This window comes from Zootoca vivipara, chromosome 11, assembly GCF_963506605.1.
Source record: "Zootoca vivipara chromosome 11, rZooViv1.1, whole genome shotgun sequence".
NCBI lineage: Eukaryota > Metazoa > Chordata > Lepidosauria > Squamata > Lacertidae > Zootoca > Zootoca vivipara.
The window spans coordinates 21,567,074-21,579,054 of NC_083286.1; the positions used below are offsets into that span (position 1 = coordinate 21,567,074).

At 42.6% G+C, this 11,981-nt stretch overlaps 1 protein-coding gene across 3 annotated transcripts; it reads left to right on the plus strand.

The window, feature by feature from the left end:
- Positions 1 to 724: 724 nt before the first annotated feature.
- On the plus strand, positions 725 to 10,553 carry STARD4 (StAR related lipid transfer domain containing 4). Of its 3 annotated transcripts, XM_035100181.2 has the most exons (6): positions 725 to 826; positions 3,367 to 3,484; positions 5,403 to 5,452; positions 6,108 to 6,234; positions 7,458 to 7,572; positions 8,650 to 10,552. In XM_035100181.2, the coding sequence occupies exons 2-6, from the start codon at positions 3,380 to 3,382 to the stop codon at positions 8,874 to 8,876; spliced, it is 624 nt and encodes a 207-aa protein (XP_034956072.1). In that variant the 5' UTR covers positions 725 to 826; positions 3,367 to 3,379; the 3' UTR covers positions 8,877 to 10,552. The 3 variants fall into 3 exon arrangements, with proteins under 3 accessions (XP_034956072.1, XP_034956073.1, XP_060136144.1); XM_035100182.2 differs by lacking the exon at positions 725 to 826 and having other exon boundaries at positions 2,998 to 3,484; XM_060280161.1 differs by lacking the exons at positions 725 to 826; positions 3,367 to 3,484 and adding an exon at positions 3,500 to 4,961 and having other exon boundaries at positions 8,650 to 10,553.
- The last annotated feature ends 1,428 nt before the right edge of the window (positions 10,554 to 11,981 follow it).

Sequence of the window (11,981 nt, forward strand, 5' to 3'; positions counted from 1 at the left end):
AGACGTTTTCTGGAAAGCCTTCCACCCTCTTAATTCTTTCCTGTCAGTTATCTCTGGAGAGAAGCATCCTCAACTCCACTTTTACTCCACTTTTACATGCACACTCCTAAGACCGGGATCGGTCCTGTTAGTCTGTTGCAGCCAAAACATCAAAGAATCTGATGGTACCATTAAGACCAACCAACTTATTATTATGCCACAACAAGGCAGCTTTCCTGGACCGCACAATCCTCCAGGTGCTGTTTTTGCACCAGATGAGCCGGACTTCGGTCCACAAAAGTTTCTGCCACAATAAACGTGGCAAAAGCCTCTCTCAAGCGCCGCAAAATTCTCTTTGCTGGTCTCTTTCTCTCTCCCCGCCCCCGCCGTTTTGTCACTCCACATGCACGTCAGCCAATCCCCGCGCTTCGCCCCGCCTCCCTCCAGCCTTGTGCCCAATGAGCACGGGCCGCCTGTCATCCGTTTTGCGAAGAGAGAGAGAGGCGGACGTGGTTTAAGGGCCATGAATTTTGGGGCGTGGTTTAAGGGCCATGAATTTTGCATAGGGAGATCGATACCGACGGCGGGTTGGGAGGCAAAGAGGTGAGAAAAGACGGGCGCGCTGCGATTGGCTGCGACGAGGATGCCGGCTGAGCTCTGATTGGCCCAACGGTATGAGCTGCTCGACCGGGTGAGCGCAGCAGAAGGAACAGAAGCAGAGCTGGGGGGAGAAGTAGCGGGGACGGCGGCGGTGGCGGGTCGCGCGGGGACGGAGACCGGGGGAACCTTCGACGTGGCGCCGAACCGTCCGCGGGGGAAAAGTCGCTCCTCGCAGCCCGGGATCCTGGTAAGCGTACGCGGCCTCTTTGCCCGGCTGGGGAAGCGGGGCAGTCAGACGCACCGAGAGATGCTCTCTTGGTTGGGTTACTCGTGGAGATGCTGCATCCCTGACCCGCCGCGAGACGCTTTTGCGCGTGAGCCTCTCGCCCGTCAGTACCTCTCGCCTCGCCCGTGTTCACACGTGACGTTTTCACACACACGTGTCCGCGTTCCGAGGCACGAGCCGCTTCGAAGCCTCACCTGTGGAAACGGGGAACGCGAAGAAAACCGCCGCCCTCCCCCCCCCCCCCCGGCCAAACCTATAACATTGGGTGTTCAGTAGATTTGAAAGCAGTGGGCTGATTGAACAACCCCCCCCCCAAAATGAACCCGAGGACAGGCAGCATGTTTGTTTATGTACCGAATTCATTGGTACCCGATTGCATTTATATCTCAGCCTGCCTCCAACGAGCTCACTGTGCGCCCCCACCCCCCAGTTTTATCCTCAGGAGAATATCTGGTATGAAGTTCATAGACAGCGACTGGCCCAGTGATTATAGATGGAGGAGTAGGGATTTGAACCCGGGTCTTCGCATACATATCACAGTGGCATTCAGGTTATTCTGGAGTGAAAGGATATGTCGCCTTGCTCTTTATTCTGGAGTAGAATCTGAGTGGATGTGGTAACCGAGTAATTTCTTTGTTCCCGCAAGGGGACGATGACAATAAAGATTATCTTATCTTATCTTAGAAGAATGTGGGGCATTACTCATTATTCTGGATTAAAAGGATATGGGGCATTACTCATCTCAGATGAGTAGGTTGTCGGTTTTTTATCCACTTGACAAGGAGAGGCAGGGCAGGATCAAATAGTTTCAGCTCCTTGCTCTGAGCATGGCACTTGCTTTCATAATGGATGTCTGTTAAAGAGCTGGCACAGAAGCCTCAGCTGTTATGGTTGGCCAAGCACCTTATTATCTATCTGTGAGAGAGATAATGGGATGGGAGCAAACAGCACATTTAATTAAGACCAATTTGCATAGTTATTTAGGTCGCAGGTGCTTCTAAATAATAAACATTCAGATTTGTTTTTTAGCAGCTACACATTGTGCATAGAAGCCTCTTTGGGCCTATTGGTCACCGGCCATGGTGTAGCCAAGGGGGGCAGGGAGGCAGCTGACCCTCCCCCAGTCAAGCAAATAAAAAAATAACTAACTAACTAACCAATCGTATCACAGAGAGCTGGGTTCTGCCCCCCAGAACATAAATCCTGGTTACACCTATGCACCTGTATCAGAGGCCGTGGGATCAGTGTTTGGTTATACAACCTGCATAGAATGGCACAACAAAATACTTACACATTGTAAGTTTCTCTTAGGCCAGCTTCATGCCGTCTCTGTTTAATGCTCAACTATGAGCCAGTGCTTCAGTTTTAGGAGTAACTTACTAGGAATATATTGATACCAGTGGATCTTACTTCTCAGTCACCATGTTTAAGATTATGCTAAGAGATGTAGAAGTTACCAGCTGGATGAGCCATTAGAACGGGGATAGGAAACCTGTGGCGCTCCAGATGCTTTTGGCATGCTAGTTTATTTTATTTTAAAGGTTTAATCAACTACAAAAGTGCCTCAGTTAATCAGGCATCAGATATTATAAAAAATATATTTTAATACATGCACTTATCGAAACTGAAAATGGCATCTTAATGGCCATCCTTAAAAATGTATACTTTTAAAATGTTCAGTCTATATTTGTACTGCTTTGCCTTTCAGTGAAGGTTTCATTTCTCTTTTGAGAAAGTGGTTGTACACACAGAAGTGACACCCATCACTGGAATAATTGTATGTGAAGCAGTTTTACTAGAAGGTACAATAGGAGACACTTCACTCTCCATTTTAACAGGTTGTTCTGTTAATGGAGACATCTGTGGGTTAATGTTAGGTTCTGTTTTTGTCCAACTGACTCTCTCATTTGACAGTCCTCCTGTGCCGCTTTTCATAGTCTTCTCTTGAGCTTCTTTGTGTTTTTGGCACTAATATCTGATCTTGTAGGCAGCCTGTGCTGGCATGAGCCACACAGCCCCTCTGAATGCCATTTGCTTACCTTCCCTGATGTCACAGAGGCGCACGCCAACCTGGAGCCATGCAGCAGTTTAAGCGTATACTCTAGAAATCTTAGCACCAGAGTTCCAAGCTCCATGTTCAACCTGTGTGAACCTTAACCACCTTATCAGGGCTAGCGCACTACAGCCTTTCAAAGGTCACTTTCTCACTTGTTAAGATTGTTTGGTGTCCAAGAAGGTGACTGGCAGCACTTGCAACATACGTGTTTAGATCTTGAAACGTGTGTATTTTAATTGTTGGACACTGCAATAATATATTGCTTCTGGTTTGTTGAGAAAAACACTTGCTGCTTACTCCAGATGATCCTGAATCATGCAGCTGTATAATTTAAAGAGAAGTTGAGGTTTTTGTATGATTAGTATAGTGTTAATGCCAAACAGGAAACTGAGAAGGAGCAGTAAATCACTGCCTTTTGTTATTTTTACATCCTGATTTTCTGTAGAAGACGGAAGAGAATGGCAGACTTTCCTGATGTAGCTTCTGTGGCTACAAAGCTAAAAAATGCAGTCATCCAGTACTACAATGTTGAAGATGGTGAATGGAGACTTACTAAGAAAACAGTAAGTTACCAAGCCGTTGCTTTTCCAGATTATTTTCTTTTGTTAATAAATGAGTAGGGTGATTTATATTCTACTTTTGTGTTTTAGGTGGGCCTATATATGGTGCAATGATATGTGAAGTAGCATACTTGAGTGGGTAGATTTCAGAGCCTTGTTTTGGTGTTTTGTTTCTTTGAGTGTTGAAAATCACACAAGGAGATCGAGGGCACTTTCCTCTTTTTTCTACCTTTTCACAAGCTAGAGGTCACACAGGGATCCTCCACATGGGTGTAGCCGGGATTTTTGTTGGTAGGAGGGCAGGCCTTTTGTTGTGGGGGGACGGAACCTCGGTTAGCTATGGGTTTTTTATCAATTTTTATTGATTTGGAGGGGCAGCTGCCCCCCCCCCCCCAGCTACACTCGTGAACCTCCATCAGTAGAGGAGGCTCCCTGCCTCAGACTTTGGCTCTCAAAACTTCTGGAGGTCTCTAAAATCTGTAGTGCTGGTTCACTAGAGCAGGTGGGACATGGCAACCTGTCCCGCCTTTTCCTCATGTGTTTATTTACTGTGTACGGTTTGGGAAAAGCCTGTTCTTCTTACCATCTGATAGTGTTGTATCCTTACTTAACTGCATGTGCAAATGCTGGAACAAGCATAATATACTTTTTCCCGAACCTATAGTGATACTCATCAAAGCTCATATCTAGTTTGGCCCCAGATCAGTTTTTTATACTATCAGATTAACAAAAATTTAACTTAAAATCTTAAATCCTAAACGATTGTGTCAGTTGTGATGCCTACACAATGCCAAGGCAACCTAGGTCAGGGGTTCCCAACAAAAATTTCCCGAGGACCCCTCATCGAGCCGCTATTGTGACAAGGACCCCCATTCCTAATCCTAAAATTAAAAAGTGAGAGCCAAATTAAGAGTCTTTTTATATTTTATATTTATACGTTTTTTACAGTTACAACAGAGTACTCGCATCAGTATACAGCTAGTTTTAATTTTCAGTTCTTAATGAGATGAACCACTTTTTAACCAACGGTCCATTTTTAACTACGCGAACTGTAGCTTCCGCAAAAAAACAACGCTTTGTTTACAAACACTACTGTTTTGCAAAGGGGCAGCGCGCGCCAGGGAGGAGGGAGGGGAATGGAGAAGACAGGGTACCTGCGCAGTAGTGCACAAATGAAGCCGACGCGCGCAAAGCATCTTGGGGAGGTGAGCGTTAGTAGAATGCGCACGATGCCTCTTTGCAAAACAGTAGTGTTTGTAAAGCGCCACCTAACGGCATACAGCAGAACTACTGCCTCTATCTAATTCTAGTTTTGCGCTAGACTCTGCTCATGCAGGAAGCGGCCAAAACAAAAAATCTGTTATCATACGAAATATATTTAATATATTTTTTTATTCTACTAGCATCTTGCGGACCCCTCTGGCATAGCTTGCAGACCCCTGGGGGTCCGCGGACCACCTGTTGGGAACCACTGACCTAGGTAAAATTTGATGTTGTGATAGGGAGACTTTTTGATGTGTGATTTGTCAAGTTTAATTCTCAGAGTTTTTCTTTGTATGCCTTTTAAAAGATTTTTTTAAGAGGCATGGTATGATAGGAATGGCCGTAGTTCATAGAGGATGTGTTCTTACATATAGTGATTTAATGCTATATTTTGGTGTTTGTTTCTCTCCTCATTCCCCAGAAGAATTTACATGACAATTTATTGCATGCATTATTATCATTATTATTTTTTAAAAACTACAATTGAATTAAAATGTGTGTACTGATGAACAGGCTGGTGAAAGATGCACTATATATGAAAAGTTCCTTCTGGTCTGTGTAGTTCATGATTCTGTCATTATATTTGTACATTCAGAGGTGTGAAGTGATTGAGTCATTTTTACTAAAGTACAAATACTGTGATTTTTTTTTTCTGCAGAAAGATACGGCAGTTTGGCGTAAGCCATCTGAAGAATTCAATGGATACCTGTAAGTTAACTTACAGAGGAGGTGAATTCTTTCACAAATACAATTTCCAGTAGAAAGGGGTGTGTTTTTATGAGGGGAAGAGCAGAAGTGGGCCATTCCCCAATGCATTGTGCCATCATTGTTGTATCATACTTCATTTCAGGATCGTTTCTCTGCATCTACCATGGACATAAAAGCATAAAATGCATAGTGGGCGTGGATGGCTTTGAGTGCTTTGTGGAATATAAACGTGAAACCGTCACCTATGCATTTGTGTACATAATGCCGCTGGTGCTAAGCATCCTCCTCTCCGCTGCATTTTGTTTGTTATAAAAAAAATGTTATTTTATTTGTAGACAGTTCTTGCTGTTCTCTGAGGCTGAGTAGGTCCTGTTGTAGCTTTCCTTTTAGGGAGTCCTCATTAAAAAACCTTTGGCACACCTCCTCTTTCCTCACCCACCCTCAAAGTTCATAGAGAGCAAACTTTTTGCTTTGGCACAAGAGGATCTGAGGCATAATGGATGAAATTTAATATTCCCAAGGCCTCTAGATACTGATGGAAAATAAAAGAGATATTGGCACGTGCATAACCCATATGAGTTCCTTTAAACTGGTGGAAAGTTGCTAGGCGCGCTGACATGTTCTAAGCATTTTTGTATTAAATCTGATTCTGTAGCTACAAAGCACAAGGGATTGTGGAGGATGTCGCTAACAGAATAGTAGATCACCTACGTCCTGGGCCCTATCGACTCTACTGGGATAGTCTGATGACCTCGATGGATATTGTTGATGAGTTTGAAGAGGTAATACTTCACCCATTTATCACACAACCGGAAGTTCTACTTGCATGTTTTTCATTTGGCACAGTAGTTGCAATGCAAGTAAAAGTTTTACAGTCAGCAAGAAGGGAGCTTCTCTACTTGCATATATCCGTACTTCATACGTTGTGCTTTGAGTGACACTTTAACCTCCTTGTTGGCAGTGGTAGAACCTGTGATATATAAAAAATCCGAAGTGAACAAAATAGCTTTTGCAGTTTTCAAGAAAGCGCCTAATTTTGAGGAGCTGAAATCTAGGACTTACAAATACAAGCATATCCAAGCTGTTTTGAGTATTAATTCCGATATGACTTCCAACTAAATTTGAACCATACAGAAACAGTTTTAAATCCCATTGGCTTTTGTGGGAAAGCTAATCCCATTGCGATAGATTTAAACTCCTTACCTTTGGCTGCATCGTGCTCTCAATTTTTAATTTCAAGCCTATTATCTTTTGATGTCTAAGGTCTCTTTTCTTGGCCAAGAAGTGACCTTCAGCAGAACTGTCCTGGTTTCAGCACAGCATCTTAATGAATCCTGAAACACAAGCAAAGACCTTTTTTTTAAAAAAAAAGCCTGCAGATTCTACACCAGTTCTGGCTATTTACATTTTGCCAGGCACCTTTCATTCTGATGTGTGTAGCTTTGAGCTAGTTCCTTACTGTTTCTAGTGAAGTTAACTCCTATTAAGAATCTGTTCCTAGCTTTCTTAAAGATGTTTATTATTTAAGATAAGACTGATGATTCATCTCAGTGTGTTGGAATAATCAGGAGCACTTGTAGGAAAACCCGATTGTTTCTTCAAGTAAGATATATCTGTATAGTTCATTATTTGAGTCAGGCAGTCAATTAGGCCTGTAGCTGGAATTTTTTTTAATGTGAGAGACCTAAGGGTACACTGGGTAAGTCTCTTGTCTCTTGAAACTACATAGAGTCCTGAGTCATATCAAGAAATAGCAGCTGTATCTCTTCACTTTCAAGAGACAGCCCTCTAACCACGACCCCCAGTGCCACAGACCTGATCCAAATTGGGGTAGGGAGTGGAACTGCTGCTGCAGAGCTTAAAAAGATGGAAATGTCATGATTTATTTCTGGTCTCATCTAATTTGACCCTTCAGCACAGTCTCCATATTGCTTGGCATAGCTATAAACACTAGGTTTCTACAAAAGAATACTACCTAAACGGGCATTTTGTGATTGCACTGCAGAACTGTTGTATTATGCGGTACACCACAGCTGGCCAGTTGTGGAACATCATTTCTCCCAGAGAGTTTGTTGACTTCTCCTGCACAACAGACTACGAAGACGGGATTCTGTCATGTGGTAATTCTAATTAAATCTGTTTTATTTTCTAATCTTGCTGTCTAAAGCACACCTAAACCTGTAGAAATCAAATCTGTGTATGTTAGTGCTTCTGTTTGCAACAAATCATTGATTTGACCCCCACTTCTTCAAAGCTAAAATTAGAAATAAACTAGCGCCACGAAGGAGGATATCCTGTCTGTCACTTGGCAGATCGAAAGTACTATACAAAAGTCACTTAGTGCAAAGAATAGTAGAATAAATAACTTGCATTTTCTGGTGAGTGAGCTGCACTTTGCCTGAGATTAGGATTGGCTGGTTGAACCTGCCATTCCTGACTGCCTAAAAAGTGGAATTTGAGCAGGTGCTGCTTTGCTTGCCATTCAATCATAGAATCGTAGAGTTGGAAGGGACTTGGAGGGTCATCTAGTCCAGCCCCCTGCAATGCAGGAATCTCGGTTAAGCATCCATGACAGGTGGCCATCCAACCTCTGCTTAAAACCTTCCAAGGAAGGAGAGTGCCAAACCAGTTCTCTCTTCTAATGTAACTGTTTTGGGGAGCAAAGAACCAGACCTAGATTTTGCTTGGGAGATTGCCATGGTTCAGACTAGATTTAGAATATTGTAAATATTGCACATTGACTTAAAATGTTGTTCTTGGGTAACTTTGTCCCCAAATCCCGCCTCTCCCTGGATGGGGGACGGTTGGTTTGGGTAGCTTCTTTTAGACAGCACCATTTCTTGTTGCAAGAAATGGTCACATTCCCCATATGATTATAAGGTACTGCTTTGGATAAGAAATCCCTCAGCTTTACAAGCAGAACTTGAACAGGGGCAAGACAAATGACTACATATTGGGACTTCCCATTTTTTTAAAAAAATCTGCATATGGCTTCTCCAGGTTTGTCAGCGAACTGCTGGATCTCTAGATCCCCTGAGTCTGGATTTTGGGGTTGTTAGAAGGAAGCTTACCTCTACCACAGGATCCTTGGGATATTGGCTGTAATAAAATCTTTAAAAGATTCCTTAGAAATAAAAACAGGTGCATTCTCTTTACTTGAGAGGTTCAACCCACAACTGTGTTCTATTTTAAAACAGGTGTCAGCCTGGACTATGGTGAAGTAAAACCAGGTTATGTTCGAGGTTTTAACCATCCCTGTGGCTGGTTCTGTTTCCCTCTCAAGGACAATCCTAGACACAGCCTGTTGATAGGCTTCATCCAGACAGATTTGCGTGGGATGATCCCCCAGTCAGCGGTGGACACGGCTATGGCCAGTAGTCTGACTAACTTTTATTCTGATCTCAGAAAAACCCTGAAAGCATAATCTGTGCTGACCTCAAACTGTGTGTGTTTCTTGCAATCATATTCTGCACCTCATAGTCGATTCTGAAAACCTTAGGATAGGTTGGAAGCTTCCTGCATGAAGGTCTGTAGTATTTTCCTTATAGGTGCTGGTAGTCCCATTTGCACAGAAGAACTGAAAACATGTTTACTCTTAAGTAAGATCCACTGAGCTCAGTGAAACTCACTTGGCAAGCCTTCAGCACATCATTGCTTCTTAGCCAAGCCTTGGACACAGAAGCCCATGGCACTCGTGCAACCACATTCTGGACGGAACTGTAAATCAGAGTGTTCTAGCAAGTTGAGGGAAAGGATCTCTTCCCTGCAGAAATACAGTCTATGGGCTGACCCACACAACATAATTTCCAGAATGGAAATCACAGTGCTCACATTTGTAGCATCCCCATGGAAGATGCTGGTTTTCACAAAGGGAAGCTGTAGAACTGGGAGGTGAAAACATGTTCTGCTCTAGCTAATTTCACCCCTAAAGGAAACTAGGCAATGATAGGAAAGCTCTGCCATCCAGCAACCCCTTTATTTACTAAGAATGCTTTACTAAACTTTATTACTAGGGAGAAGCCTCATTGAGCACAGTAGGACTTGCTTCTGAGTAAACATGGAAGGCGTTGGCCTGTAAGAGTGGGAATAGCAATACACTGGCATCTTTTCTTTTCAAGGGCTAAATGTATGAATGCGAAATACTAATGCTTTCATGTACTTTATGTTGCTTGCTAATCCTGATCTAAAAGTTGGTTCAGAATCTTTTATCCTTAAACTAAAAAGCTTGATGCACTGTAGAGAATTCTGTGCTCCTGTTTCCATACTTTACTGCTTTATAGAGTAATTTTGTCATTGGTTATTTGGGGTGGCATGCAACTGAGTCTTATTCAGAGTAGACCCACTGAAATTAATGGCCCTTGCTTAATCTTTAATTTCAGTGGACCTACTCTGAATAAAACTTGCTTGCATACCACCCATTGTAGCCAAAAAGTTAGCAGTAGTTGTTACTGATAACAAAATAGTAAAGCATGTGGTAATTTGCAAACTGCTCTGATTATTACTAGTACATGGTGACAAGTTTCAATTAGTAACATCTGTAAAATGTATTATCCTTCAATAGGAGATTGGAGGGACTTAACAGTGCTTAACTTTGACTGGGTGCACCTAAGAATTGAACCAAGATTTTCCATAAAAACAGTTTAATAATATTTAAGGCCTATACTCCAGGACATCGTTTTCTTAAGATTGCTCTTATGTTAACATACCAGGAAAGAATTCATTTGAGACTTTGGTAGAGCATAATCTTCTTAAAGCTTCACGATGAGGTTTATTTTTTTAAATTGTTAATATGCTTCAATTATTTAAAAATATGTTTTTAACTTCACTTGCTGGTACAAGTGACCCACAGTTCTACTGAAATGACTGCTAGTCATTGAGATGGTGCTACTGCTGGAAGAATATATAGGAATTGTGCTGCAGTTCTGTATTATAAACTGGTGAGAGATTATTTATATAAGATGCTTAAGATGTATATTAAAGTATTCAGTTCAAAATATTAGTGGTGGTGGTTGTTTTTTTAAAAAAAGATAACGTTGCCAGTCACGCAAATCTGCTTTATACAGAGTAGCTGGGGAAACCCAGCCAGATGGGTGGGGTAGAAATATGTTGTTGTTGTGCGTGCTCTGGTCCATGGGGTCACGAAGAGTCGGACACGACTAAACAACAAATTTATTATTATTATTATTGTCTGCCTAGTCCAGCATTGTCTGCTTCAACCAGCACTGACCAGCCAATGTCTTGGGCAAACATCTTTCCCATCCTTTCAGCTGGGATTAAAGCAAAGCATGTGCCCTTACATAAGAGGTAGGGGAACTGGTTCTGGCCAGCTAGTCCCACCCACCTGTCAATTGCCTGATGTCACTAGGACATCAGGTGACCCAAACAGGGCTTGAGCTTGCTGCCAATCAGCTGCTTGGCGCTGACTTCAATCCCAGCAGGCTTGACACCAGCACTTATTAGCTGTTTGCTCATTGACTAGAAAGGCTTGCCAATCAGGAGTGCACCTTAAGATTGCCAGTTGTGCACTAGCAGCTGCATCTCTCTACCTGCCCCATGCCTGACACCCCATAGCATCTTTGTGACAGGTGTGGGTGATCTGGAGGAAACATCTTGTTGGGGCTGTGGACTTTCAGCACTTGGTGTATTTTTATTATGACAACTAAGTGCAGAAGTCCATGAGCATATTTTTGAGCTTTCCTTCATAACCACAAGTTCACATGTGCCTATTGTGAGCCATCGTATCATAAGGCACCAGCTTGAAAGCTGGTGTTGGATTTCAGGTGTTACTAGGCAGATCTTGGGATCCTGCACAGATGTCTTTCCTGCCAGCTCATCTAATGTAAACATAACATAAAGCGCAGAACCTGGATACACTAACAGCTGGAAATTCTTCCAGATCCTATCCAGTGCTCCATCACTCGAGCATCACCCACCCAGATCAGAAATTCTGAAAGGCACAAAATTGGGGATGATTCTTGGGTTGTCACTGCATTTTCAATTTTCACAAATATATGGTGTTCTAAGTACCTGCCCCCCCCCCCCCCGGCACAACGTCTCTATATAAAACCCTTATATCACAGAATGACAAACAGACTTCTCTAGACATATGTGTTTATTTTTATGGTACATGCAAAGTACTTCTTAAACTTTTCAGCATCAAAGTGCATTCTCTTCATTCTCCAGATAATTCGTTTCCATATGGGCATATGAAAGCCTAGGTGAGTTGCACTCATTAAAGCTGCAAACATGCCTAATTCTGAGACTTCAACAGTACTTGTGATAGAAAGGTTTTGCAAGCTTGATCCATCAGATTCTTGGTTATAGTATCCAGGCATTTCCACACACAACTATTTCTTGTTCTTTAGTAACATTGCAAATGGTTTTCTTGATACACTAAGCAACAAAAATGTGCTAGATGTTCGGAGCAAATATAACAAAGCAAATATAATGAAGGTGGGGAAAATATACAGTACAGGGAATGCATACATAGCAATCACACATACACAAGTGTTGCCCAAACCAACTCTAA

Bases quoted from the DNA above. Each gene is read 5' to 3' on its own strand.
- STARD4 (XM_035100181.2), top strand. From the start codon at position 3,380: ATGGCAGACTTTCCTGATGTAGCTTCTGTGGCTACAAAGCTAAAAAAT. The intron at 5,453-6,107 runs GTAAGTTAACTT...CTGATTCTGTAG, and splicing joins GAAGAATTCAATGGATACCT to CTACAAAGCACAAGGGATTG. The intron at 6,235-7,457 runs GTAATACTTCAC...ATTGCACTGCAG, and splicing joins TTGTTGATGAGTTTGAAGAG to AACTGTTGTATTATGCGGTA.